This window comes from Colias philodice, chromosome 2 (genome assembly GCF_061535455.1).
Source record: "Colias philodice isolate Cphi_HAF_F1 chromosome 2, ilColPhil1 Martin Lab GWU primary, whole genome shotgun sequence".
Taxonomy (NCBI): Eukaryota; Metazoa; Arthropoda; class Insecta; order Lepidoptera; family Pieridae; genus Colias; species Colias philodice.
In genome coordinates this window covers 10,783,671-10,810,802 of record NC_143087.1, presented here as the reverse complement: position 1 = coordinate 10,810,802, position 27,132 = coordinate 10,783,671, and the positions used below count along the sequence as shown (strand labels likewise).

Sequence of the window (27,132 nt, the reverse complement as noted above, 5' to 3'; positions counted from 1 at the left end):
CTAAATAAGAAAATATTAATAGGATTTATTGTTGTTGAATTAGTTAGCTAAACTCTACATGATTATTTTTGTAGTAAACAAATTGTTTAACCGTATTTTATGAATACTTTGTTCAAACGCTGTGATAAATTCCCTAACTTTATCGGATATACTAACTTTAAAAAATAAACTTACCAATACAAGACGGTACCGTATCATTCCATCTATTATCATCATAGCACCATAACATCCGCGCCCTCTGTCGCGTATCAACAAAAACATAATTAACGTTGCACATATAGTGGGCTACGTCTTCATTTCTGTACACGATGTAGCCGTTAGATGGCGCTTGTAACGTAACACAATTTATACCTGAAAAAAAGAAATAGTTTTACTTAACGGATCATAGATGGCGTTGTATTAAAACAATAGTTGTTTATTATATTCATAGATGGCGCTGTAATAAAATAACTCTTGTTGGATACGTTCATAGATGTCACTTTTTAAAGTATAAATAAAATTTAACCGACCGAATATGTACAATAGATGGCGCTACATACACTCATTATATATTTTTCTTGAAATGGTTTATAAGAAAATTCAACTTACTTTTATAATGTAACAACACGCCTCTTTTAGGAAAGGCGCCTTTAGACTTAGCTTCAACTAATACTTCTACGGTATCTGTGGTGGAGAGCAGCCGGAGCGGTGTGTCAACTTGGTCACAGCTGGTGTATAGAGAGTCACCATTCGAATCTTTTACAGCTACGTAATCTGTGCAGTTTGATTCGAACGGACCGACACCTGCGAGACAAGAATAAATACGTTTGGATTCTCTATTGAAATGATCAGAATTAAATAGGTTTAAGATGCGTTACTTAATTCATTTGTTAAAGGTCAAACTAATCAATTTATGCTGAGCCTTTTTAGAGAACATTACATTTATTCTTCTTTTTCTATTTTTTTTTGTTTCGTTTTTTTTAAATTGTATATGTATACGAAGTGGGGGATGTCCCCGGGGTCCGGATGTACCCCTCGCTGTCTGCACCGCGATTGGATAGATAATATACTACCGTAATAATACTATACTGTATACATACTTCTCAAGCTCACATCCAGCAGAGTGACCCGTATCCTCTGCTCCGGATGAACCCGCAGCCTCCACCTGCACTCGTCCCCCACATAGAAGTGCGGGTACCCTGGGGTGCGGATGTACCCCTCGCTGTCTGCACCCCGTTCGGATACAAACACTTCGCGGTTGCAGTAGTGGACTGTGAGCGAATCTGAAAAGAAAGGATTTAAATTATTACTACATAAGTAACTTAGTACTACTAGCTTGTTACCGGAGGCTTTGACCGCGTCTTTTAAAACTAAAATAAGACGTACCTACCTATTAACAAAAATCCGTAGCTATGTTTTAAAGATCTATGCATGTGTAAGGGAATAATAGACAGATTGATGACAAGGAAACTATTTTGTTTCACCAAGGTTTCACTATATTATGCTGTGATATCTGTAAAATCAGAAATAAGATCTATTTTATAGGAAAAAATCGTAGTTTTAAAGGTATTTTGGTTGATTAGTTAGAGGTAGGTAATGGAACGTCATTCAACATTCCTAATGCAACATCTTTATATCGAATAGGATCACCCAGTGGTCACTAATATTCCACTACACGTTTCGTGTTCTAACATACATAATCGGCAATGCAACGAATGCATCGTAGAGATACGTGGCGAGAATACTGTAAAATAAGTAGCTCAGTGAGTAACAACAACGTGTAATGGTAACCTCCAAGTAATACTAGCTGTGCCCCGCGGTTTGCCAGCATTGCTCCTATTGGTCTTAGCATGATGGTATAGTAAAGCCTTTATGATGACCCGACCTGTTAGTAATATATTATATGCAAAATTTGAAGTAAATCCATGCAGTACTTTTTGAGTTTAGCTCGGACAAACAGACAAAATTTAAATTACTTTTTAAAGCCCTCCTTATCTATGCAAGTCACAGTTATGTTAGAAAACTCCCTTTCAATACAAATTAATCGGTCGGTGTTTGTTTATAAATGCCGAAGAAATTTGTCGTGGTTCTTATAAAATGCACAGTGTGTTATGAGACACGCGTGATTCGAATTTTTGAGCTATTTAAGTTTTCAACCAATAGCATGTCGCAAGATTGTTTACGTTAAATTTTTCTCATTCTGTACAAAATAAGATCTGTTTATTTTACCTATATTTAAAAGGTATCTTACAGCTTATTTTACAGTAAATATTTAACAATGTAAATAAGCCACTGACAATATACACTAATAGTTAGAATAAATACCAAAAGTTAAACATAAGCAGTAGGTACTACATAAGTACCTACATACTTATAATATCATCTTCGACATAAGTAACTAGAACGAAAATTAATAAAAGATGTTGAAAAATATGAAAATTACTTACGAAAAATAAGCTGCAATATAGCTTTTGCGTTTTAAACACAACCATTTATTTTTTGAACGAAACACGAAAATGTTTTCCCGCAGCTTTCACCGAGTTTTCATCATACCACGCAATCAAGTATTTCATGATATCATTATCCGAATAACCGTGACCTTTTAACGCCCTTGGATTTATAAAAAAACTACTTTCTTCGTAGGTATATAAATTTTCTTAAAACTCTTTCCTTAAAAAACAACGTAATAGAGTAAAAGGGTTTCATGTCTGCTTATTTTTACAGTTAAAAATGTACAATGCAGCAATTTTTTATTTATTATTATAAAAAAAAAACTCTACATTTAATATCATCAGAAAACCAACGAGAAAACACAGAAAAGCATTTACAACATCGTTACAAAATCAAATGAAATCAAACCAAATTAGTTCCAAATTGAATTAAACTAAACAAACTATAATTTTATACAAACTTCACCATTTAAATTTTAAACGATGAATTTAAACCAGCATTCAATTTTCTTTACAACTCAGGTACGCATTTGGCAAATGGGTTTACGCGTTTTCTAGGTTAAACGACACACACGCGGCGTATCTAATGCAATTTTGGAAGGATTAGGATTATAAATCTCTAGTTACTGAAACACGGGAAAATATTTCACCGACTTGAGCCTTATTGCAATATTTTGTATTACTTAGTCTGTGGTATTACGTATTTATCTCTTGAAGACGTTCTCTTCAGGTATAAAATAATTATGCTCAGCCAAACGTGTTAGAATTTCTAAGGATTTATAGAAACAAAAATTATTAGATCAGGATTGCCCTAAGTTGCAAACACAGAAGAGTAAAAACAAATTTAGCAAAAGAAAAATTAGTGTTGAAAAAAATATATACCACAACTAGTGGTCCGCCCCGGCTTCGCCCGTGGTACCTACATGTTTTAAACTATCCTATCTCTCAAGTTGGATCGAACTGCACGTGGTGTGCGAATTTTATTATAATCGGTTAAGTGGTTTAGGAGTCCATTGAGGACAAACACGAGATTTATATATATTAAGATTTGGCGCGAAAATGAAGCTCGGAGGCATTGCTGACTTTCGTGTTAATGTACATAGAAAGCCTACTCTTTAATTGTTTTTACATGATTCTGTACTATTCAAAATATGAAAACCTTGCTATATTATAGCATTAATATTTTATGTTATCTTTCAACGACCTGTGTAAACGCGATAGGTACTTAAGGGAACATTGAAAATCAAACACGAATTCGCGTTATACTAACATTGACCCTTAAATAAGGGCCTTTATTATTTCAGGCGGGGTCAACGACCGCAGAGCAATATCCACTTACCTTTAGCAGAATGATAAAGGAGTTAAGAACTTGTTAGAATCAGCTGAATTGAAAGTTAACAGCAATTTTCATTCTATCAAAGTGAAGCGTGAAATTATTTCTTTGTGAAAAATATTCGGATTATTGAAAAGGAAAATTGTTTTTGTTGAAAATATTGAATGAATGAAGGTAAGGTTTTACAAAGGCTATTATCGTGTGCGGATTTATCTTTGGGCTTTCAAATAGGTAATTTCTTTCGTTTCAGCATTGAAGGGATCATACAATTGGGAAAATTTATACTATTCTCAATCCATAACATTTCAATAGAAATTTAGATGATGTTTAAATAGTTTAGAAGAAGAGGTTTTGTCTTGATTCATTATTATTAAATTAACATATATAAACATATTATGTGAACTAAATTTTTAGTAAGCAATGAAGAATATAATCCTTTACTTGTTCCGCTTTAGTACGAAATATGAATACATTATTATAATAATTAATGTGTCGTTTAAAGCCCCACAACTAGATCCAAGGCTAAATTCGCTTTGACTAACATCCATTTACTAATACCGATACATAACCGCAGATAATTTAATCCGCTTAAACGTCGATATCTAAACGCTTCCCAACGGAGTATTAAAGATATACCGAAAAGTTAATAACAATTGTATAGATCCTATTTTAGATAGCGACTTGCAATAGGATAGTTTTATGGGAAAACTGCAAGTGAAGAGAGATAATATTTGTGACTGGAGTAATGTACCTATTGTTAATTATATTATGAATGTGTGATCGAGTACTCGGAGTAAATAAATGAGGGCTTCCAATATTTAAATGATAAATAAATCGAATTGCGACTTAAATCTGAAAACAAACGCATTAAAATGTAAGATAAAACAGCATGGCAATACCAATATTTTTACACTCATTTTAACAATGTAACTCATACTGTATAGTTCTTTTTAATATTGCATAAGCACGAAAGCACAATAATATATATTCTTCCATGACATAAGCCCCGGATAATCCAAAAATATAGAAACAAACAAACATAAATACAAAAGACCACTACCCATTGAAGCAAAACTGCACCAAACTTGCGATTTCACACAAAATCGTGATTTCCATTGTAACGACATGCACGTGTCGATCACAATAGTGTCACATCAACACCCTAAATAAAGTATTTTGGGGTAAAATACCATATATCGATAACCATTTTAACTTGACCTCCCTCTTCATACCAACATCTAGATCTCCCATAAATAATTCGCACTGCATTGAATACGAGAGCTCTCTTTACGCTGGTGGATCGATGTTGAAACGATACGTGCAATTCCCAAAGGAATATAGCTTTTATTTTCATTGCAATGACCCACTGCAGTTGTACATTTGTTTTTAAAGTGCCCTTTATTCCCTTGAAACACGATACGTGTGCAAAATGTTAGATACAATTAAATTAAAAGTATTCTTCAGGGTGTAATTGTTAATAGTTTATTGATTTGTTCGTGTTAATGGTGTTGACAAATAAAATTTTAAATTACTATTGTTCAACATATTATGTAAATATAATTTTGAACCGGATAAGCAACGGGATTTATTTTTAATTTTTAATAAAAGAATACCTGCCTAACTAAAGAATAAATGCCTGAAAAATCAGTAGGTATAAAAAATATAAGGACAACGCTATAAATCTATAAAATTAATAATATTTCAGTTACATAAAATCCTGTGTCAAATGTAAATAAAACATATTTTTTATTATTTTATTGTAGAGCACGTAGGTACGTAACTTCTTCTTATATGTAATAACTATCGTCCATTTATAAAATGCCTTATTATCCAAAAACAATCATCAGTTTTAACCTAATTACAACACGTTGTAAGCCAACGAGTGAATAAACTCGTCTTAACCCTCCACTGCGCGCGGCTCAAACTGGCCCCTAACGAAGGATTCAGACACGTGTCCGTTTGCGGCCCATTGAGGAAATCTCCAGGGATGTGACGCAGTGGATAAGGAGGAACTCGGAACAAAGGCTGGGTAAATCAATTTGTATGATCCCGCTTTTTAGGAAATATTGTCAGATAAATGCGACCGATAGTTTTCTTTGATTCGTTTCAGTAATACTTTTCGTTTGGGCTCAACGATTGTAGTACCAATTAGTTTTCAATAAAAACAAGAAGGTCAATATTTCCCTACACTGGAATAGAAAATAAACCGTTGATAATGTAGAGCATAATAGATGTAGGTATAATATATAGAAGAGCCATTGTGTATTGTAATTACTGAGTAATGAAAATGAATCCACGCTCACAGCACAACAATTTTCTCTATAACTGTAAACCATAATAACAGCATACACTGGATCGAACGTAATAATCATAGCCATTATCGAAATTTAAATGATTCACATCGTTCACTTTGCTATGATAATAAACATAATAAGGGCATTTCACGCATTATAAATAGGGGGTGTTCCATTAAAAACAACAATTGATTTCTATACGAATAACCGACACATGGCGCGGTTTAGATAGGCGTGACGTCACAAATATATCGCATCTGTCTAATATTGATAGACGAATCGATTTCACGCTTCAGTTCCACGGATCTTAGTGACCCAAGCGACATAGGAGTAGCCGAAAAGTAGTGTTATGGTTTTGAGGGTTCATAGTGTAAAATATATATGTACTAGCGGTCCGCCCCGGCTTCGCCCGTGGTACATATGAAAAATAGATGTTGGCCGATTCTCAGACTTACCCGATATGCACAGAAAATTTCATGAGAATCGGTCCACCCGTTTCGGAGGAGTATGCAGACTAACATTGTGACACGAGAATTTTATATATAAGATTATGTACCTACGTGTTACTTTACAACATAGCGTAGTTTCTTCGATACGTAGCTTATAAAGCTCCTAAAATTTTAAGTGTACTTTAATGTCTACATGGTATGGAGAGTCTCTAATATAGAGAATGCTTATAACTTTAATAGAAAGTGACAAATTATATTGGTAATCAAGTGAATTTATGTATTTTTGATAACTAATAAAACGTTTTTGTTTATGTTATTGTTTTGCATTCTATTATCATATGTAATCTAACCAAAGACTAATGTCTTGTCTTGAACCGTGGTAGCGTGGGCAGGTTAAGTAAATAATTGACAGCAGCAATATGATTATGATTTCTTTTCTTCTTGACTGTTTATAATGGATAATTCGGCGTATGAGAAACTCAAAATATAAATCCACAGCTTGATAAGAGTCGAAAAGTCATTTCTATCGAAATGATTTTAAAAAATGTAACAAACTAGAACACATTAAATCATAAAGCGAATCCAACCCGCGTCTTTTATTACACAGTGTAATAATTATTATTCGTTACTAGCGGTCCGCCCCGGCTTCGCCCGTGGTACATAATATTTACGTTTTCTCTACATAAAAACCATCCTCGTACTTCAAGGAATACAATAAAAAAAGAATTATCGAAATCGGTTCAGCCGTTCTCGAGTTATGCGCTTACCAACACATTTTGCGATTCATTTTTATATATTCGTTATAAGATTCGCTGTAAATTATAATATCCAACAGTTGACGGCTAGACAGACGTCAGACTTTATTAATCTCATTTCACAGTTGCGTTAAATATTTCTTAAAAAAATTATAAATACGCCTGTTACCGCATTTTATATAAAACTCCTATTACCGCATTTTATGTAAGCCTAGGCCCCCTCATTATTTATTTATTTATTTTAACAATGAAGGAAATGTAGTACAATCTAATAAGGTACAAAAATTTTGAACAATACGCAGCCTTATTGCTACACAGCAACCTCTGCCAGGCAACCTGGTAGGAAAGGAAATGTGAGAAGATCCTTTATCAAATTACAAGCTTTTTTCGATTATATATTGCGCCATTGCATTGATCCAAAGTATTATCTATTAAGGGCCGATTTTTCAATGCTTGGACAAAACTTATCCGTCCAATAAAGTATTACACGATAATATTAAAATGTCACGTAAACTGTCAAATACGGCCAATTAGAATACGTTTTAAAAATGGTTAGTTTTATACATTATTCGACGAATAAGTTTTATCCAAGCATTGAAAATCGGCCCTTAAAACAATAAACAAAAGGTCTTACCATCAAAACAAGCGTATTTGATGAACACGACACCTGGTGCCCATTTCTTTGAAGGCGGGAAATCTTCTGCCAGCACGAAGCTGCAGTGGTTCACTCCTGTACATCTGCAAAATATCAAATAATTTTATAATTGAATAAAAAAAATATTCAAAAACATTAAGTTTATTCCTCATTGTTCGATATCTCAGAACACATATTTTTACTGTTTTTTTTAGTTATCTTTTAAACGCGACAAAGAAACAAAAAATCATTCAAATGCTGATAAATCATGCTGGCAAACTCGGTATCGAACATTCGTACAAACTACGAATGTTTGCAAACTCAAGCAGAAAGAAATGCAAATGTTGTCCTATACAGGTGCTTTGCATATTCGTACGAATGAGATTTACCGGTATTAGAATCGGCACTCTTCATTTCGAATAAATATCTATATCCATACTAATATTATAAATGCGAAAGTAACTCTGTCTGTCTGTCTGTTACTCAATCACGCCTAAACTACTGAACCAATTTGCATGAAATTTGGTATGGTGATATTTTGATACCCGAGAAAGGATATAGGCTACTTTTTATTGCGAAATATGTACCACGGGCGAAGCCGGGGCAGACCGCTAGTAGTGAATAAATACACAATTACAGAGTATTAAAAAAAACTATCACTTTGCACACTGTCATTGTCATCACATTCGACGAGCTCTAATTAGTGACAGAAGTGCAAAAATGATATAATGTTTCAACAGGCGTTTGAAACTTTAACAATGTAGAGTGATGATAATATGTATATGTTAAGACTCGTTAATCTTAAATAACAAAAAGCTGGTTGTACCTCGAGACAAAAACTAAATTTTCAAAGTCACAGGCAAATAGATAGAGACAATTTATGTTTCAGTCAATATCCATAAAATTACTTTTGTACCTCATTAAACAAAAACTTACAGCTCCCACTCAAGTTCTAATTAAAACTCCAATTAAGTTATATTTAGTTTAAGTAAACTAAGATCTTAATTAAGCTACATTTTCTTCATCGTCTCTTTACATTAGTCGCTCAACTAATATTTCTTAGTTCATAATTAACAAGTTTATAGTCAAGGGATCGAGTATCAAAGCATTAATATAATCTTTACTTCTAAATACTATATATAATATTATAAAGAGGAAAGGTTTGTAATTATGTATGTATGTATGTATGTTTTTCACGCATAAACTACTGGACTGATTTCAAATATTCTTTCACCATTAGAAAGCTGCATCTTCACTGAGCAACATAGGCTATATTGCATTTTCAAAAAAATTAGAGATCCTTACCAAAAATGGAAGTAACCCAATGTGTAAAAAGGAATGTAACCCAATGTGTAAAAAATTCCTTAATAAAAATTCTGACATCGCGTGCGCTGCGGAATCTATTGAAGATAGAACAAAAGAATGTTCTACGGTATTATAGAATGGATCAATATCTACAAGAAAACGTAAATATGTACCACGGGCGAAGCCGTGGCGGACCGCTAGTATTAACTATTTAATTTATTTATTTACAAGAAACCGCTATGTAACTATTTTCTTCGTTTTATCAAAACAGATGACCTTCTCTTCATCGTCTTCTTTAGTATATTTTTTAAAACAGCGAAACAATAGAAACAATCGTACGTATTATGTGTATTTTTCGTTCGGAATTTTTTTGTTAAACATTAAAGAATATTACATTCACACTGATAATCCATACTAATATTATATGTATATGCGAAAGTAACTTTTGTCTGTCTGTCTGTTACTCAATCACGCCTGAACTACTGAACCAATTTGCATTAAATTTGGTATAGATATATTTTGATACCCGAGAAAGGACATAGGATAGGTTTTATCCCGGAAATCCTACGGGAACGGGTTTTTCTCTGAAAACGCGGGCGAAGCCGCGGGCGGAAAGCTAGTATTAAATAAAGTAATTTTTAAAATGAAATTTTCAAGAGAATTCTATTATTTATCTTTGCAAACAATGCACCTTTAGCAGTTCATAATTTTCTTATTTAATTTCAGTAATATAACAGTTCAAAATGAAATTTAAAATATACGATGCTCCACTTTCTGTAAACGTAGATACAGATTCGTTTTATGTCCAATACAATATGAGTTTTCCAACTATTTCACACTGGAAGCCAGATAAATCGTTCCGTCCAACTTCTGAACTGACGCGTGAGCCATTTGGCTTGGAACAGCTTGCATGTTTACAGATATGAAAAGCTTACAATATCGATTAAATGAATAAATGGGAAAATTTTACGTTGTTTTGCTATTTTAATGCATTTTTAAGTTAATTAGGCTTGTCTTTAATTACGTTGAATTTTATGACCTACTCTTAACTCTATCTCTACACAGGAAGATCAGAACACGGTTTGGAGAGGAAAATGAAATACTTTACATAATAAACGATATAGAAACATACTATACAAGTATCCATTAAAAAACACTCAGTTCTCAACACAGGTTCTCAATGAATAAAATGACAAACGAATTTAAAAGCAACGCAAGCAAACCACAACAATTTTTTTTCTATTATATTTTTCATTATGTCAGTAACATTTAGATTGATTTTTTTTTATTGTCGATAGGGAAGAGCTTGACCACAATCTCGCCTGATGTTAAGCTGAGATGTGGTCTAAGATGGTACGCGCTTCCCTAGAAGGTACCTGTACCGATTTTCTATTATAATAATAGTAGGAATATTATATATTTATGCGAAAAATAAAATAATAATAACTAATCTTATATATAAAATTCTCGTGTCACAATGTTAGTCTGCATACTCCTCCGAAACGGGTGGACCGATTCTCATGAAATTTTCTGTGCATATCGGGTAAGTCTGAGAATCGGCCAACATCTATTTTTCATATGTACCACGGGCGAAGCCGGGGCGGACCGCTAGTAAATATATATACGTAGGTAATACATATTATTAAGTTCATCAAACTGTTGTCTATGTAGTATTCGTTTATTCTCTAGAATCTTATCTCTAGTCGTCAAAGTTTAATGTTCCCTTAAATATTTAATGACAGCTTTTAACAGTCCCGGGAGATTAATTATACTTAAGTTACAAATTGAAAACATAACTCAATGTGAATTTTCTCTTTGATGTTATTTAGAAAATTATTACAAATTAATTCTTAACTTAAATTCATATTATATTAAATTCTTAACTTAACGTAGGAAACATTAATCTGTAACTACGAATAGAAATAGAATTTATCAAGAATTAAAAATATTTATTCAACAATAAATTTTATGATCAAAATACATATTTTCAAATGTAAAAACTACCTATGTATGTAAATTACATACCTAACTACATACTGGTCATCAAAAATGATAATTTTTTAATCGTTTTCGATTATTATAGGCATCATAAATCATATTAAAAAGTAATCGTAACGGATACTTTTAGTGCATTATGCACCGAAAAAAGATAAAATCTTTTAATTTCCTCTTTCCTTAGGGTAGAACCATCAAATAGGAAATGACTCGCTCAAATATTTTGTATGCGTTAAATCATATTTAAGCACTTTACTTATGTGGGTAAGTAATTGTACCAACTTTTTATTACAGACTAGCTGTTCCCCGCGGTTTTACCCGCAGTGCTTCGCTCCTGTTTGTCTTAGCGTGATGATATATTATATCCTATAGCCTTCCTCGATAAATGGGCTATCTAACTAACACCGAAAGAATTTTTCAAATCGAACCAGTAGTTCCCGAGATTAGCGCGTTCAAACAAACAAACAAACTCTAGAGTTTTATAATATTACCATAGATAACATTAAAAAGTTAGTATTCATATGTTACTCTAGGTACCTACTTATTAACAGCCCAACGAAAAAGTGAGAGATGCCGAAGCTACAAACTAGTAATGAAAAGTGAAAACAATAATGTTTTTACGCGATAAGCAAAAGATTTTTGGCCAAAGTTGTAATATTCTACGCACGTCTACGCAGGAAACTGGAGTTGGAGTGTCTTTTGAGAGCTTTTATAGGGCTTTGATTTTTATCGATTTTTAATACTTACTTACATCTTGGACGATTTTTCGTGGTATATTAAAACATTTTTTTTATTGTAGATAGCGAAGCGCTTGACCACAACCTCGCCTGATGTAAAGCTAAGGATGTGCGGTCTGAGAATCTGCGAAGATGGTACGCGCTTCCCTAGTAGGTAGTAAACAGCAAAACTAAGTATCCGTTCACTCTACGCTTAAAACTTAATACATAACCACTTGCAATAACCACGAAATAAGCATCGCTAAAAGTAAATTTTAATAGTTATAACCGCATAATGATCGATTTATTTGGCCATAAAATTAATGTTTATTCATCGATAGTTACATAGTAGGTATAAATTGGCTATCAAAGTGCGCACGCGCGTGACGAACGGAACATGACATGATGGCGCTTCCGGCGATCGGAATCGTGCCGCTTTGTAGTGTAAGAGCTTGGGCGTAAAGTATAAGAGCTTTAAGTTGTAGGGTATAGTATAGGAGTCAAATCATTAATCATTGTGTGACTATATATGAATAAGAGCTTGTGGGTATAGTGTAAGAGTTTTTTGGATTCTAGGAGTTAAGTCGAATCGGTATAGGTATGGTGCCTGTAAATAGTTTATAGTCTAATAGCTTGTGAGTAAGTGCTTTTGGGTTAAGTGTAAGAGTCCAATCATTAATCATGGTGTAAGTAAATAAGAATTTGCTTCTGGTGAGCAAAATCGTGCCGTTTTGTAGTCTAAGAGCGTGTGTTAGAGCCAATAGTATAGTGTAAGAGTCGAATCATTAACCATATTGTTAATAAATAGGAAGATAGTGTAAGAGCTAGGAGTTACGATCATTAATCATGATGTCGGTAGTAGGAAGCTTTTATCTCTAATGGTTAGTCTATCCTGTTTGAAAGTTGGGTACATCCATCGTCAACATACATACATACATACAAAGTCAAATGAGAATAGGTATGTAAGGTAAGTGAGGCACAAGACAAAAGTATATTTTTATTTGTTGTGATTTTTTGTTACGTTTTTGTATGAAATCAGGTGACAGTGGTTTGATAAAGAATATTGACGTTTATTGCCTCAGTAAATCTATTTACCGAATACAAGCAACGTTTATTTGTAGAAGAACAACAAACATCTTTTATACAATATTTAGGGTTTACAATATTATAATAAAATATGAAAAGACAAGGAAAACGAATTGCTACTCTAATATTAATCCGATATCTAAAAGATAATGAAAACAAAACGAATTATAATTAAGTACATTTTTGTACATGACGACGCGGTTGGCGCAGTGGTAAAGTAACTGCCTACTGAGCCGACGCGACGGTCCCGGGTTCGATCCCCGGTCAGGGCAAATATTTGTGAGATGAACTCAATTATTTGTTCTTGAGTCTGGGTGTTATTATCTATATATGTATTTATTAAATATTATATTTATCGTCGCCAAGTACCCACAACACAAGCCTTAATTGAGCTTACTGTGGGACTAGGTCGATTTGTGTAAGAATGTCCTATAATATTTATTTATTTATTATTTATTTTTAAATAAAACAATAACTATGAATATCTCAGCTTAAATTAAGTTGAATAGTTAAACACAAAATTTAAACAAGGAAAACTTACCGTATCTAAAATTACAACAGAATGTCTGTCTGTCCCACCCCACCTGCGTAATGGCGTGCTGACGTATAAAGTGGTTCGCGATTTGTTTGTCTGTCCTTTAATCGAGCATTTAAAGTGACGGGAACATAAGGGGGATTTTGTGATATAATCTATGGTCGTTAGTATTTAGTTAACCGTTGTTTTTGTAGTGTAAATTTTTTTGAAGATTGGTGATATATGTTTAATTGAATATAGTAGAGCGCCGTTTATACGAACGCCGATCAACAAAATCGGCAATTATCCAAATCGGTCCTTAGCGTAATATAAAAAATTAAACCCATGTAATCTTTGTTTTCTTTAGTTGTAACGAGTTGGAAATCGCTGGAAAGCTTGAGGGAAGAACACTAGTATCTATGTCTGTTTATCCCCGGTTCCAATTAATTCGGATAATCGGTGTTCTACTGTACTTTAGAATTAATTCATAAAGGAATCGAATATTCATATAAACTATCTTTATAGCAAACTGAAACACAAACAAGACTTCCTACAGAAGCACGTTTGAACCGTCGAAATAGATAATTTAATATTTACCGGAATATTCGTACTGAGACGAGCCCGCAAAATACTCTGTAAAAGTTCCTTGTAAAACATTCGAAAGGTTAATAATAAATGCGAACATTTCTTCTCTACATAATGTCGCAATGACAATTTTCAATAATATTTTATCATATAAAATATGCTTTAAATAAAAATTATTACGCAAATGTAATTGATTTCTTTATTATTTTGTAACAATAACGAACCGTAAACAACATAAACTTTACGTATACATCTGTGGAACAACACAGTCATTCAAAAAATTACAAAGAAACGCTTCAGAAAAGCCTTGTAAATTGTAAAGACGTCAACCGTTTTCATACCCAAGTTCCAACCTTCGGAATTCATTAAGGTCTGTATACACTGGCGAAGTGTGTCGAGTACAAGATAGCATACCTATATGTATATTTGTATACCTAGGTTACCTGTGAATATGTAACGCGTTCCAAATTTCTATGGGGATATGTCGTTGAAAGGTTTACCACAGATTACTAAATACCTAGTTACTACGTTATTTAAGGTTAGTGGTGTCAAATTCAAAGCGAAGTTAAGGTATGAATTGCATGTGAATGGAAATTAGATGATCTTATACTAATTTGAAGTTATCGCATTGCGTAGGTAGCCTTTGAAATAAATTTATCTAAACCTAAACCTAACGGGTGCATAAGGAAATAACATTTACATACTTATCACTAACCCTAAAGAGATATGGTAATAACTTTATAATAAATAATTGCTCTAATTTCTATGAAAATGAAGATGTTCTCAAAGGTTTTAGTCCTTAATTTAATTAATATAAGAAATCGATCCATAAGCCATTAGTAAATAACGCTTCTATTTTGTATTAGGAATAATTATTGGAATTTAAAGACTTTACACATATATCACAGACGATCGTTCAGTGAAAACGGTAATTTTAGTATTCACATATATTCGCCTTTAATTCCTAAATGCTTTAATTTCTATTTCATTACGAAACTCTTACCTTAAACAGTGTAAAAGGTCTTATATAACCTCGAATATGCACATAGTACCTTGTAACCTTTGCCCTAAATATTTACCACCTAGCCTTGGCCCAGAAAGCACTAAAATATAGGATTATTAAGTAATATCACGCGATCGTTGTGAAAGAAATTGTTCAATTATTCTGATATCTTGCATTTCATTCGCGTTTGATAAGAACTAATTACATGGTTAATACTAATAATTATTTTATTATTACTATTTTAAACAAACTAACGAAGTATACTTCTAAATGAATCGCCAAATGTGTTGTTTAGTAAAATTCGAGAACAAGGAAGGTACGTATTGAGAGAAAAAAAAGGGGCAGAACAACAGTCTGCCGGGAAACAAGTTGATTAAAATAATTATAAATTACATTTTTAATTTAGTTAACCGCATGCAAAAAAGGCTAAGCTTTTTTACTTTCCTCTATAGTTTAGCATAATTAATGAATTAAAATATCTACTAAAAAATTTTGATGACAAGCTACAGCTCTATCATGTAATGAAACAAAAAAATGCTAAACTAAAGCGATCTAGACTTCAATTAGAGACTGTATTTTAGAGAGTAAAATATGTTAAGTGTATTTAAAAAAAATATAACGCAATACATTCATAAAACAAATTGTCGTTTCAAGCGCTACATCGAAACGTAAATATAGATTAGTGTTTTGTATGAAGCACTCAAACGATATTTTATCCGCAATTTATAGCGCTTTTTCGATGGAAATTTATTTATGGCAATGTATAAGCCGCGAAAATGATGTTTATCGAAAAATCGAATAGAAACGAGCGCGCATTTCTATAATGTTGTTACATGTTCTTGACCTATATAATACTAACTATTATATAAGTGTATGGATGAATTCTGTACGTACCATGGAAATTTTAATTCTAAAATGCATTCATGAAATTCTGGACGATCATGAAACTTTCAACAATTATACTCATTTTGTCTACCTGTGCGTGTGTTAGAAAATAACATAGAAACTATTATAGGAAAACATCGCGGAATGATAACAAAAAATCCTTAAATTCCGGCCTTTGCAAGTTATTGTAACAACTTAAAAACGTAATAATTTCAATTAAATAAAACATTCATCAAAAGATTTAACATTAAAAGAACATTAAACATTCAACGACGTAACTATTCCTTAAATCATAGTCATACTCTATTCCATGGACAATTTGTCTCTAACCCTTTTTATTATCTGTGGTGTCATGTGTTAATTAGTAATGATGATTTACGAGCGTGATAATCCCACCAAATTAAGGAGCGCCTTTAATCATTATTCTAATGATGTATGACGTGTTTATTACAGGACGTTTTAATTTTACAGGATAAATCTGTTTGTGGGTGCGCGGTAACATTAAGGTTCAAAATAATGACAAAATGTCGATAAAAAAACGTTACGGTAACAAAATAAACAAAAATAGGTAATTCAATTTGTCAACAACACATTTTCATTATTTTTATTAACAAGTTTCTTGTTTCATGTAATAGATACTAAACGCTCAATAAATTCGATTTGTTTTAGTATTTTTAGCTTAAATTGAAAATGTTTAGCTTCAAATTGTAAAAGACATGCATAAAAGCGAACCCTAGCTGCTATTATGTAGTACATAGTTTTGAAAGCAATTCCAATTGAAAAGCGAATGTCGAATGTGTATCTTTGCCTTTTAAAATTTCCTTTGTGATCTAGTGTTTTTGATATGTTTGATGGAGTTTTACCCAATCATATGTAACATCACTACATAGTATAAGACCACAGACATGTATCAAGACAAAGTCGCTTTCTCTGTCTCTATGTTCATATGTATGCTTAAATCTTTGAAACTACGCAACGGATTTTGATGCGGTTTTTTTTAATAGATAGAGTGATTTAAGAGGAAGGTTTTAGTGTATAATTTATTAGGTTTTAGACAAAGCGGGCGAAGCCGCGGGCGGAAATTCGGAAAATTAGTATAGTATAAAAGAAACTCTTGCAGAGACCCCAATTGCTATAATAAGTTGGTTAACAAAAAAAAATAACATTAACTATGTTTACAAAGATTTAAAAATAAAGTTCTCTTGCTTCGTTATATTGAAGAATACGAATTAGGTACTATTATTACAGTTGTATTAATTCAAAAATGTTTATTTTCTTCCTTGCAACGCATCTGCCTCCTAATCTTTCCTTCAAAAATCCAGACACTCATATTGCAATAATAAACCTCGCAGTACAGGCATGAGGCAGTAAACCTTTAAATTCAGTTGTCCAATAAAAACAGTTTATGTAGCTCGGTATTTAGGTAACCTGTAGCACAGGAAATGCACTAAGTAGCACGACATGACCAAAACTGACACTAACTTTGGCTTGCCGCCAAAATCGCCGACCCTAATTATGACTGTCAAACAATCAGGGAAATGACTAACAGTGACATGTTCCCAAAAATACCGAAACGTCAGTTTTGTACCTAAAACACCAATTTCAAATATAGAAGTGGTAATGCGATATCAGAGAAGAACACAAACATCAAAGTTCGAGTATAGACAATAGATTTTCTTCACAGACCACAAATAATCCAAAGAAAAAAAATACTTTCCTTTTTATTTTTTTTATCCAAGGAGGTTAGAATTATAACTTTTCAAAAAAGGAACAAAGAACGTTTTAAGCTTTTTTTTATCTGTCACCAACATTGCCATCAAATCGAATGATGTAAAAACCAAACTGCGTAGAAAGCCACGTGGATTGGGGAACAAAGGTCCCATTGCCCTACATTGCCCTACGAGTTCCCACACTGAGATCAGCTTTATTTATTGCACGCAGTCGATACGTCTTATTGAAACCATTTTATTGCTTCCAGTGGAAGAAAACATTATTCGAGCTATTTGAGTAGGTACGTGATAATATGTATATTGTTGTTATTTTTAAGCTAGGAGAGTACCTAGGTTTAATTTTTGATCGCATTCCTCAATTTTTTATTCCTGATAGTAGGAGACTTTCTAATAGGTAGAGCCGAGAGCGCTTTTAAACCCTAAAATAAATATTAAATACTGATTATTTCATTTTTATTTACTAACATTACTTTAATTAATTTAACCTGATTAATTAATACATTTTTACATTTTTAAAAAGCACAAAAATATACCTACCTAGGTTTTAAAAATGATATACGATGCGCAAACATTGTCGGTACTATTCATTAAAACTCTTTGTTCGAAGCGTCGCTATATTTTTCCCGTATTAAATTTCGTAGACGATCGTTGTGATTTTAATGATATATAGCGATGAAGTTTGTACACTTTATATATTATCTTTTGCAATAACCATTAATAACCGATTGAAAAATATTGGTGATTAATGATGATAATAGCATTGGATAGACAAATATAACAATTTTAGGCCATAGAACACTCATTTTAACCTAAAAATCTTGTACTGAAAACACGTCTGCGGTAATTCTTCAATATTTGACGACAGACATACTATAATTAAACCCGTCTCCTCTTCAAACAACACTCGTTATCCACAAAGACATCGTTATGTTTTATGGGACCTCCTTTGATGACCTAAATAAAAAAAAACACTCCACAATGCAATTGTCAGTGTAGGCACAGATAATATAATCCTACTAATAAACGCAAAAGTTTGTGAGGATGGATGTATGTATGTGTGTTACTTTTTCACGCAAATACCACTGAACCGATTATAATGAAATTTAGAACACATATATAACTAGGATTAACACATAGGATATGTTATCCCGGAAATCCCACGGGAACGGGAACTATGCGGGTTATTCTTTGAAAACGGGCGAAGTCACGGATGGAAAGCTAGTATGTTATATTATCTGTACTAGTAGTGTAGGTCAGTCAACAAGCTTACATGGTGTAAATACGAAATATTATTGCTACAGGCAACACAATATCTGCGATGGGAAACCTGATTTGTACGCATAATCTTTCACTGTCCACTGCTAAGTAATTGGCTTACAGAATAATAGACGATCTATGTAACACTGTACAGCGTTTCAATACGCATTTTGTATGAAAATTATATGTGTACTAGCGGTCCGCCCCGGCTTCGCCTGTGGTACCTACATGTTTTAAACTATCCTATCTCTCAAGTTGGATCGAACTGCACATGGTGTGCGAATTTTATTATAATCGGTTAAGTGGTTTAGGACTTTAGGAGTCCATTGAGGACAAACATTGTGACACGAGATTTATATATATATGACGTGTATATTGTATAGTTTGTCGACTATAACTGGCAACAAATTATTCTTATCTTACTGTATGTGTCTACACTTAAATGAATTACCGTTGGTATTAATCAATTATTCAGTTAGTAAGTTCAAACTTTTTAAAACATTTAACTGCATGTTTTCCAGGTAAAAAATAATAAACAGAAATATGCCACGTATCCCTACATTACCTACAACAGCCAACAGCCAAAATACCCAAAAAAATGAATTTTAAAACACAATTTTTTTTATAAATGAAAATACGCTCGTTACGACCATAATTTCGCTGCTGTTGTCGAATATCATTATCATAAAAGCTCGGGTTTTCATTGTAATTAAACGGGTCATTCATTAATGCAAAAATAATGACGCACAGAATATGTCACTAGGTTTTTGAGAGCTTTGTTTGTATGAAATTACATTTATGTCAGAAAAATCATCCGCTAAAATACCTTAGTTATATCATAGAGATAGAAAATAGATCCACTCTTGTTTATTCCATCCCAGGACTTTTTGTTGTTTGCGAGTAATTATTATTAATACTGATTAAAATGAGGAAAGCTTGTACACAAAATAATCAACTGTAAAACTGATTTATCTTTATCAAAACACATATTCACATACAAATATATGGTAAACTTAAAAAAGTACATTATCTACCTATGTACAGAATTTTCAATTACAATTTTCGGCACACACAAAGGAAAATTCTAGAACATTCAACTTTATCAGTTACCAAAGTCGAAATTAGGACACAATTGCATTTTCTTATCTTTTCACAAGACTGCGCTTTAACGTTTATGTAAGTTAATTAAAATTTAAAGTAATAAGAATAGCAGTTAATGCTATTCTTATTACTTTAAATTTTAATGTACTTAAACGAAAGTTTTTGCTTGCTCTCCTTTGAAAATATTTTTGTTTATAACGTTGGGTCGCATGTTAATTCACTGCAAGTTCCAGTAGTTAATGATTCTAAAAATTAAAATAAAGTTTCGATCCTAATAAATATGAACCAAATAAAATCCATAAAAACACATACACACGTAACCATTTTAATTAAATAAGAGCGGTCCATGAAAAGCTTCTTGAAAGCTCACACATAAACCGCTTTACAAATTGAGATAAACCGTCTATAAATGGAACCTCGGAGAAGGGCATAGGTCACATTATATTGAAAACAAAAGAAGATGAAGATAAAGTAAAACATTTAACTGAAGCCGCGCAGAATTATACAATATAGTTACATACATATGTATATGTTTCTCTATATACTTTTATAGTAATCTTCAAGACTGTATTTTGGTCACAATCAACTTTTAAACCCACACAATCAAAGAATCATAAGAAGAAATAAACAATCTTATAAAATGCTTTTTCGTTTCATCGATAAAGACGTAATCACTCGTATAGATTTCTAATTTCTCCGTCCAATAATATTATTTGATCAAAATACAGTTCATGATTGCGGTCCCAAGTCACTTCAATATAGATCGATTTAATATTGTTACGCTTCAGTGCTCAAATCAACAGCAATTCTTTAATTTAGTAGGTACTTACTTGTTTGACTTAAAGCACTGAAGAAGAAATGTCTACTGAAATTAATTTTCTTCGAGCTTATACTTTAAAGGCAATACATACAACATTGTATATAATACATATATGAAATTGATAACCATGTTGGCCTAAATTTTATAACGAACTCTAAATAGCCCTGGAATAGACTCTTAAATCTTATATATAAAATTCTCGTGTCACAATGTTAGTCTGCATACTCCTCCGAAACGGGTGGACCGATTCTCATGAAATTTTCTGTGCATATCGGGTAAGTCTGAGAATCGGCCAACATCTATTTTTCATATGTACCACGGGCGAAGCCGGGGCGGACCGCTAGTAATTATATAAATTCGAACTATTTCTACGAGCGTGTGCTCTTACAAGGTAATTAATCTCATCTAAATGTTTACTTCAGTACCATTCGCCCGCTAAATTAAAATTGAACATTGTGTATAAAACAGATCTAACTCTATTAATCTTGAAGCTTTTAAATAGCACTTAACGCATGATATAAATAAATCATTACAAATGGTATTTATAGGTCATTGTTAATCCCGCTATGGTAACATTTGACCGCCAAATAGCTACAAAAATCCCGACTATTGGCAAAATGCCAGCAATGTATTATCTTTACAACGTGAGACAACATAACTATATATGTTGCTGGACTTTTTGTAATCAGGCAGAATACAATTCGCCTATTAAAATGCGATTGCAGTTAGCTGGTAAGGAAACATAAATTAATTGATAAGGAAGTCGTTAAATCAGACTAATTTACGCTAAGTAGATGGTAAAAGTCCAGTTGGAATTATAAAAGCTCCATCTAATATTTTAAAAAGTCATCGATGATTTCCACTTTTCTCCGTATAAAAGATATTATTAGCTCTTAAATAAAGAAACACTGCTTGTACGATTGCTTGCCCCGACTAACCTACATATTAGTTCAAACGTACCTACGCCAAAACAACGCACAATCAATCCATAAGTCCTTCTAAGACGATTTAGGCACTTTAAAAAATTCCCAGTTCTGAATTTAACTGTAACATATATACGATTATTGACTGAAATTACAGTCATAAAAATAAGAAAAAACACATACAGACCATGATCGAACGATTTATTTGACTCACTGCTGAAATAATTCCGATATAAGGTCAGGTGGGGTAAGAGGAACATATTTCATTTTCAGTAAAATATTTTGACTGCTAGGAACAACATTTATAGCTTTTTAAGATGTTTGAAACACACAGAACTTACCTTTATGTATTAGCTTCCCGTAGGCTAAATGTCATTACTCTAATAACAGTTCTTACGAAGATATTGACATTAATGTCAAGATTGAGTAATCGTTCCTCTTCCCCCTTACAAGGGGTAAGAGGGACAGTCATTGTATTTCCTAAGATTGGAGTTTGAATTAAAATATTCGTTGCTAAATGTTCGTTAATTTGTAGATAGAATGTCTTTGGTCAATATTAGATCTTAATGTCGATGAAATAAGGTATAATTTGGAATAAAAAACAAGAATACATCAATTCGGGGTAAGAGGGACATACAGGTTCGATCAGAGGTGGCAAACTAAAAAGAAGTCGACTAGTTATAATTCTATTTTTATTTAATCATACATAGTAATGGTAAACAGTCTGTCCCTAACTAGTTTTCCTAGTTAGTTACTCTTTAAAAATAACAATGGCACTATGTGATGAGATCAATATTGCGAATCAGTATTTTAATTCATCTATTAAGAACCTTCTCCTTTTTAAGAAGTCAGTTAAAAATATAAATGATCTTCTTGATCCAAAAGAAATTCTTTGGAATTTCTGGAATTTTGAGACAGGCGAACTTAGCGAAACTTGGCGAATAGTGGTGCTTGCATCACTGTGTTCCGGTTTGGTGGTGAGATGAGGCCCTGAAGTAATTACTGGCACAGGACTCAGGAGGCATAATCCTTTAGGCCGGCAACGCACTTGTGACTCCTCTGGAGTTGCGAATGTCCATGGGCGGCGGAAATCGCTTAACATCAGGTGATCCGTATGCTCGTTTGCCCACCTATTAAATAAAAAAAAATATAAAAAAAACACATGAGCGAGAAATTTTTAGTTATAATTTAAAATTGTAATAGGTACAGAACAGTCAGTCACTTCTTTTCATTTTATCCACATATAATTATAAATTAATCAAAATGTTGGTCACCCCTCACACGGGGGAAGAGAAACATATGTTCCTCTTTCACCGTCAATAGTGAGCCTCTTACCCCAGCTATTGTTTTTGAAGTCAAGGATTTTCAAGCGAAAGAAACTCACAATATTTAGTTGTTTCTTAACTAAAATGATTAATAAAAGAAATACTTACAGTTTTCTCCGTGTATCAGTATATTTAAAATATTTCTAGCACACTTTTATCACTAAAATATGGGTTCGCAAAAAAACGAGCCAACTTGGTGTTAGCCGAATTCGCAACTGTCAAATTTGTTTACATTTTTTGTGATGTCTGTGCTACGTAGCGACATCTACTCAAAACCGCTCAAACTAATTCGCCTTCACTTTTTTATCGACGGAGAGTACATAGTCATAAACGCTTCGGTTTACTAGTTATGGTCTCTAGGCCCTCTTCCCCCAGTGACCCTCTTACCCCACCTGACCTTAGTTTCTCGAATATTCCATTGAGAATATTTATAAATACGTATACTTCGTAATAAAATTTATGATATGAATGCAATAGAGAATTTTCAATTTAGCAGTCGAAAAGATTGAGCTGTTTATATTTTCACCTTGTTTTTTTTTCGAATTAACCCTGCATTCAAACAACCAAATAGCCTTGTGTTAATTAAAGCAACCTACATAACTTAAACTATACATGTTGGACTTATTAGTCCAGCCACTTTAACATGAAGTGGGTCAACCTCAGAAAGACAGGTAATAAGGTGAATTCACCTCCATTTAACGGTGAAATCTCTTGTATTTTGACATAACTTATTCAAAACTCAAGAGACACAGAGCGAGCATCCTCGCGAAGCAATTGCTCGCGTGAAGCAGCTCGGTCAGTGTGGACGTGTTTCAGCCGAGGTCCGAAGAAATATTACCACATGTTGACTGTTTTTCGCGATCTTTTGAATTTTACTTATACAAGTTAGACCAGCATGAAAATAAAGATCTTATAATATTAGAAATGGAACTCTACGAATAAATAATCGATGTATTTGCAATTCTATGCCTCAAATAGATGTTAGTTTTCCAAGTTCTTTTACATTCTTTCTATATACGATCTATATATTCTAGATATGATCATTTACGTCATCGTCCTAAGCATTTTTGGAAATTTTTTAAAGATAAAATGAGCAACTGCACAAATTTACCACATGAAATGGTTTTTAATAATACGGTTGTTAAAGGTGGTCAAGAAATATGTAATGCTTTCTCTGATTTTTTCCAATCAGTATATTTTTATTCATCGAATTCAACGACTTTATCCAAAAATATGCATGATGCAGATACAGACAGTGGTGTCGCCCCTTTTAGCACGTTGGTGATATCTGAAAAAGAAGTGTTAAATCGCTTAAAACTTTTAGATGCCAATAAAGGCCCAGGACCCGATGCAATACCACCAATATTCTATAAAAATTGTGCCAAAAGCCTATATGTACCACTTACTCTAATCTTTAACGAATCATTAAAATTTAGCGTCTTCCCATCTACTTGGAAACTCGCACACTTAACTCCGATTCACAAAGCAGGCTCATTAAACGAGATTACCCAGTACCGACCTATCTCAATTCTAAGTACACCTGGAAAAGTTCTAGAAGACATAGTAAATACTAAACTTTTGGCCCACATTAAATGTAAAATTGATCAAAACCAGCACGGGTTTCTGCCCCGTAAATCAACAAACACAAATCTTGTAGGTTATGTATCTGATATAGCTGAAGCACTTGATAAGAATCTCGAGGTGCATGCCGTGTACACCGATTTCAGAAAGGCGTTCGACTTAGTAAATCATGATCTTCTATTACATAAGCTCTCAAATATGGGGATACACGGATCCTTATTAAGATGGTGCGAGTCATATTTACGCAACCGCTCCCAGCTTGTCTCAATCCGAGGTTTTAAATCTACCCCCTATACTATTCCATCGGGAATACCGCAGGGCTCCCATCTCGGTCCTCTCTTCTTTTTAATATTTATCAACGACCTCCCCCGTGTAATACAATCAAACTATAGAATGTACGCTGATGATTTAAAAGTTTATAGAACGATTAAGGATAAAACAGATGTTAATATACTTCAATCAGACTTAAATAATATACAAAAATGGTGTACAAATAATCAGATGTGCTTAAATATTAATAAATGCCATCACATTACATTCTCTAGAAAGAAAATTCGAACACCCGTAACTTACCTTATCAATAATTTACCACTCACGGAAGTGAGCTTTATCCGTGACCTAGGCGTGATCATGGATAGTTCTTTAAGTTTTAGAAACCATTACGATCATATTGTTAAAAAAGCTTCACAATTATCCGGCTTCGTCACGAGACAAATGAGATTCCTGAAACAACCTCAACTTACCATTTTAATTTATAGCACCCTCGTTCGTGGAATACTAGAGTATTGTTCAGCTGTCTGGAGCCCTAGTTACCAAGTCCATTCCGATAGAATTGAAAGAGTCCAGAAACGTTTTTTGTATTATCTTAGTTACTCAGACCATAAATGTAGGGTTTTAACTTCCTATGACCAGCGTCTATCGTACTTTAACTTGAGTGGTTTACATACACGCAGGAAAGTAGCAGATATCTTATTTCTTTATAAGGTTCTACATGGGGAAGCAGATTGTCCTGATGTCTTGGAGCGCATTTGTCTTTCAGTTCCGCGTATCACTACTCGTTTACATAACAGATTATGTTTTCTGCCAGCTTCAAGTAAAACTAATCTTGGTCAACATGCACCTTTGTTTCGAATGTGTACCTATGCAAATAGTATCCGATCAGAAATAGACATATTTAGTGGTTCTCTGGTCTCAATTAGGAATAAATTATTAAATTTCATCAAATAAATAGTTATTATAATTATTGTTATACATAGATAAGGTATCCAATCAAAATTTGTAAATTTGCATGCTGTGTCTACATCCAGAAGGTTATGAATCAACTGCATGATAGTACATAATTAATAGAATAAATCACAAACATTTGTAACCAGTTTTGTAGACCAATAAAAAAAAAAAAAAAAAAAAAAAAAAAAAAAAAATATACATGCTTGTCTCAAACGTGTAATAATATTACTAACTTTTCTAAGTGATTCATAGATTCCTTCTCCATAAAGCTTGCATAATCAAGACTTATATAAATATGCGTATATGACCTAACTTTTCTACCGACTGTTATATGGTATCTTTAGTGGAAGAATTGTTCACGCATCGTAAAACTAGGAAAATGTACATTCGGTAATACTTATTGACTTTGAAAATAATCGCGGGAAGTAATAAGATTACAAGACGTATTTACATGGAAGTGATATTTACTATTTCAATTAAGAATTGCCCACTAGAGAAAAAGTTATGACATAAAACTCGTTTTATAGCAGGAAAAGAAATTAACAAAACTTTATTGTTTCAGATGCTCGACAAATAAATACAATTTGTTTTTCGGGTATCTGTTATTTACGTTCCAATTTCTTATTGATAAAAGGCTTTGTGAATAATGTTAGGTGTTTATAAAAATTATGTGCCAGCTGAAATTATAATTTTCAGAGACTTTCTTATATTATATGAGAGTAAACTGAGGTAAATTGTACGTTGCCATTTAATTAAGACGCTAGGCTTTTCATTGAACAGCCGATACAGATTTTCTAATATAACAAAACAAAGACTGATAAAGTATGTAAATTCTAAATCAGAGTAGAGAAGCATTGTTCAAACACTGAACACATTTATATTCCAAGCCACTCGAACACAAAATAAGAAACCCAATTTAGTTTATGTAAATATATTTTGTTACAATGGTGATTGTTGTGATCCGTCAAAATACAATAATAAAAATAGTAATATCAACCGTTCTGAAAATCGAGATTTTTATTCAAGTGTTATGTAGGAGTTCACGATTTTCCTTTATAGCTGTGGTTTTATTTCGCACAGAGTAAAGTACTCCTAATTAAAGAGTTCTGAATATTTGGTACGCTGTCGAGACAATACATATAAAAAGTTCATATGATTTGCGATGTTTAAAATTAAAAAAAACGT

General features: G+C 32.8%; 1 protein-coding gene across 2 annotated transcripts in view; it reads right to left on the bottom strand.

Moving 5' to 3' along the window:
- The window catches only part of LOC149490767 (uncharacterized), a 99,204-nt gene that overhangs the window by 31,315 nt on the left and 40,757 nt on the right, over nucleotides 1-27,132 (bottom strand). For both annotated transcript variants that reach the window (XR_016317304.1, XM_089708347.1), the window contains exons 3-6: nucleotides 7,895-7,998; nucleotides 1,080-1,262; nucleotides 589-783; nucleotides 175-351 (exon numbers count right to left, since the gene is read on the bottom strand). Coding sequence is in view for 1 of the 2 variants with exons in the window: in XM_089708347.1 (XP_089564473.1) it covers nucleotides 175-351; nucleotides 589-783; nucleotides 1,080-1,262; nucleotides 7,895-7,998 (659 nt within the window). In the remaining variant the exon portion in view is untranslated. The remainder of the gene's footprint in view (nucleotides 1-174; nucleotides 352-588; nucleotides 784-1,079; nucleotides 1,263-7,894; nucleotides 7,999-27,132) is intronic.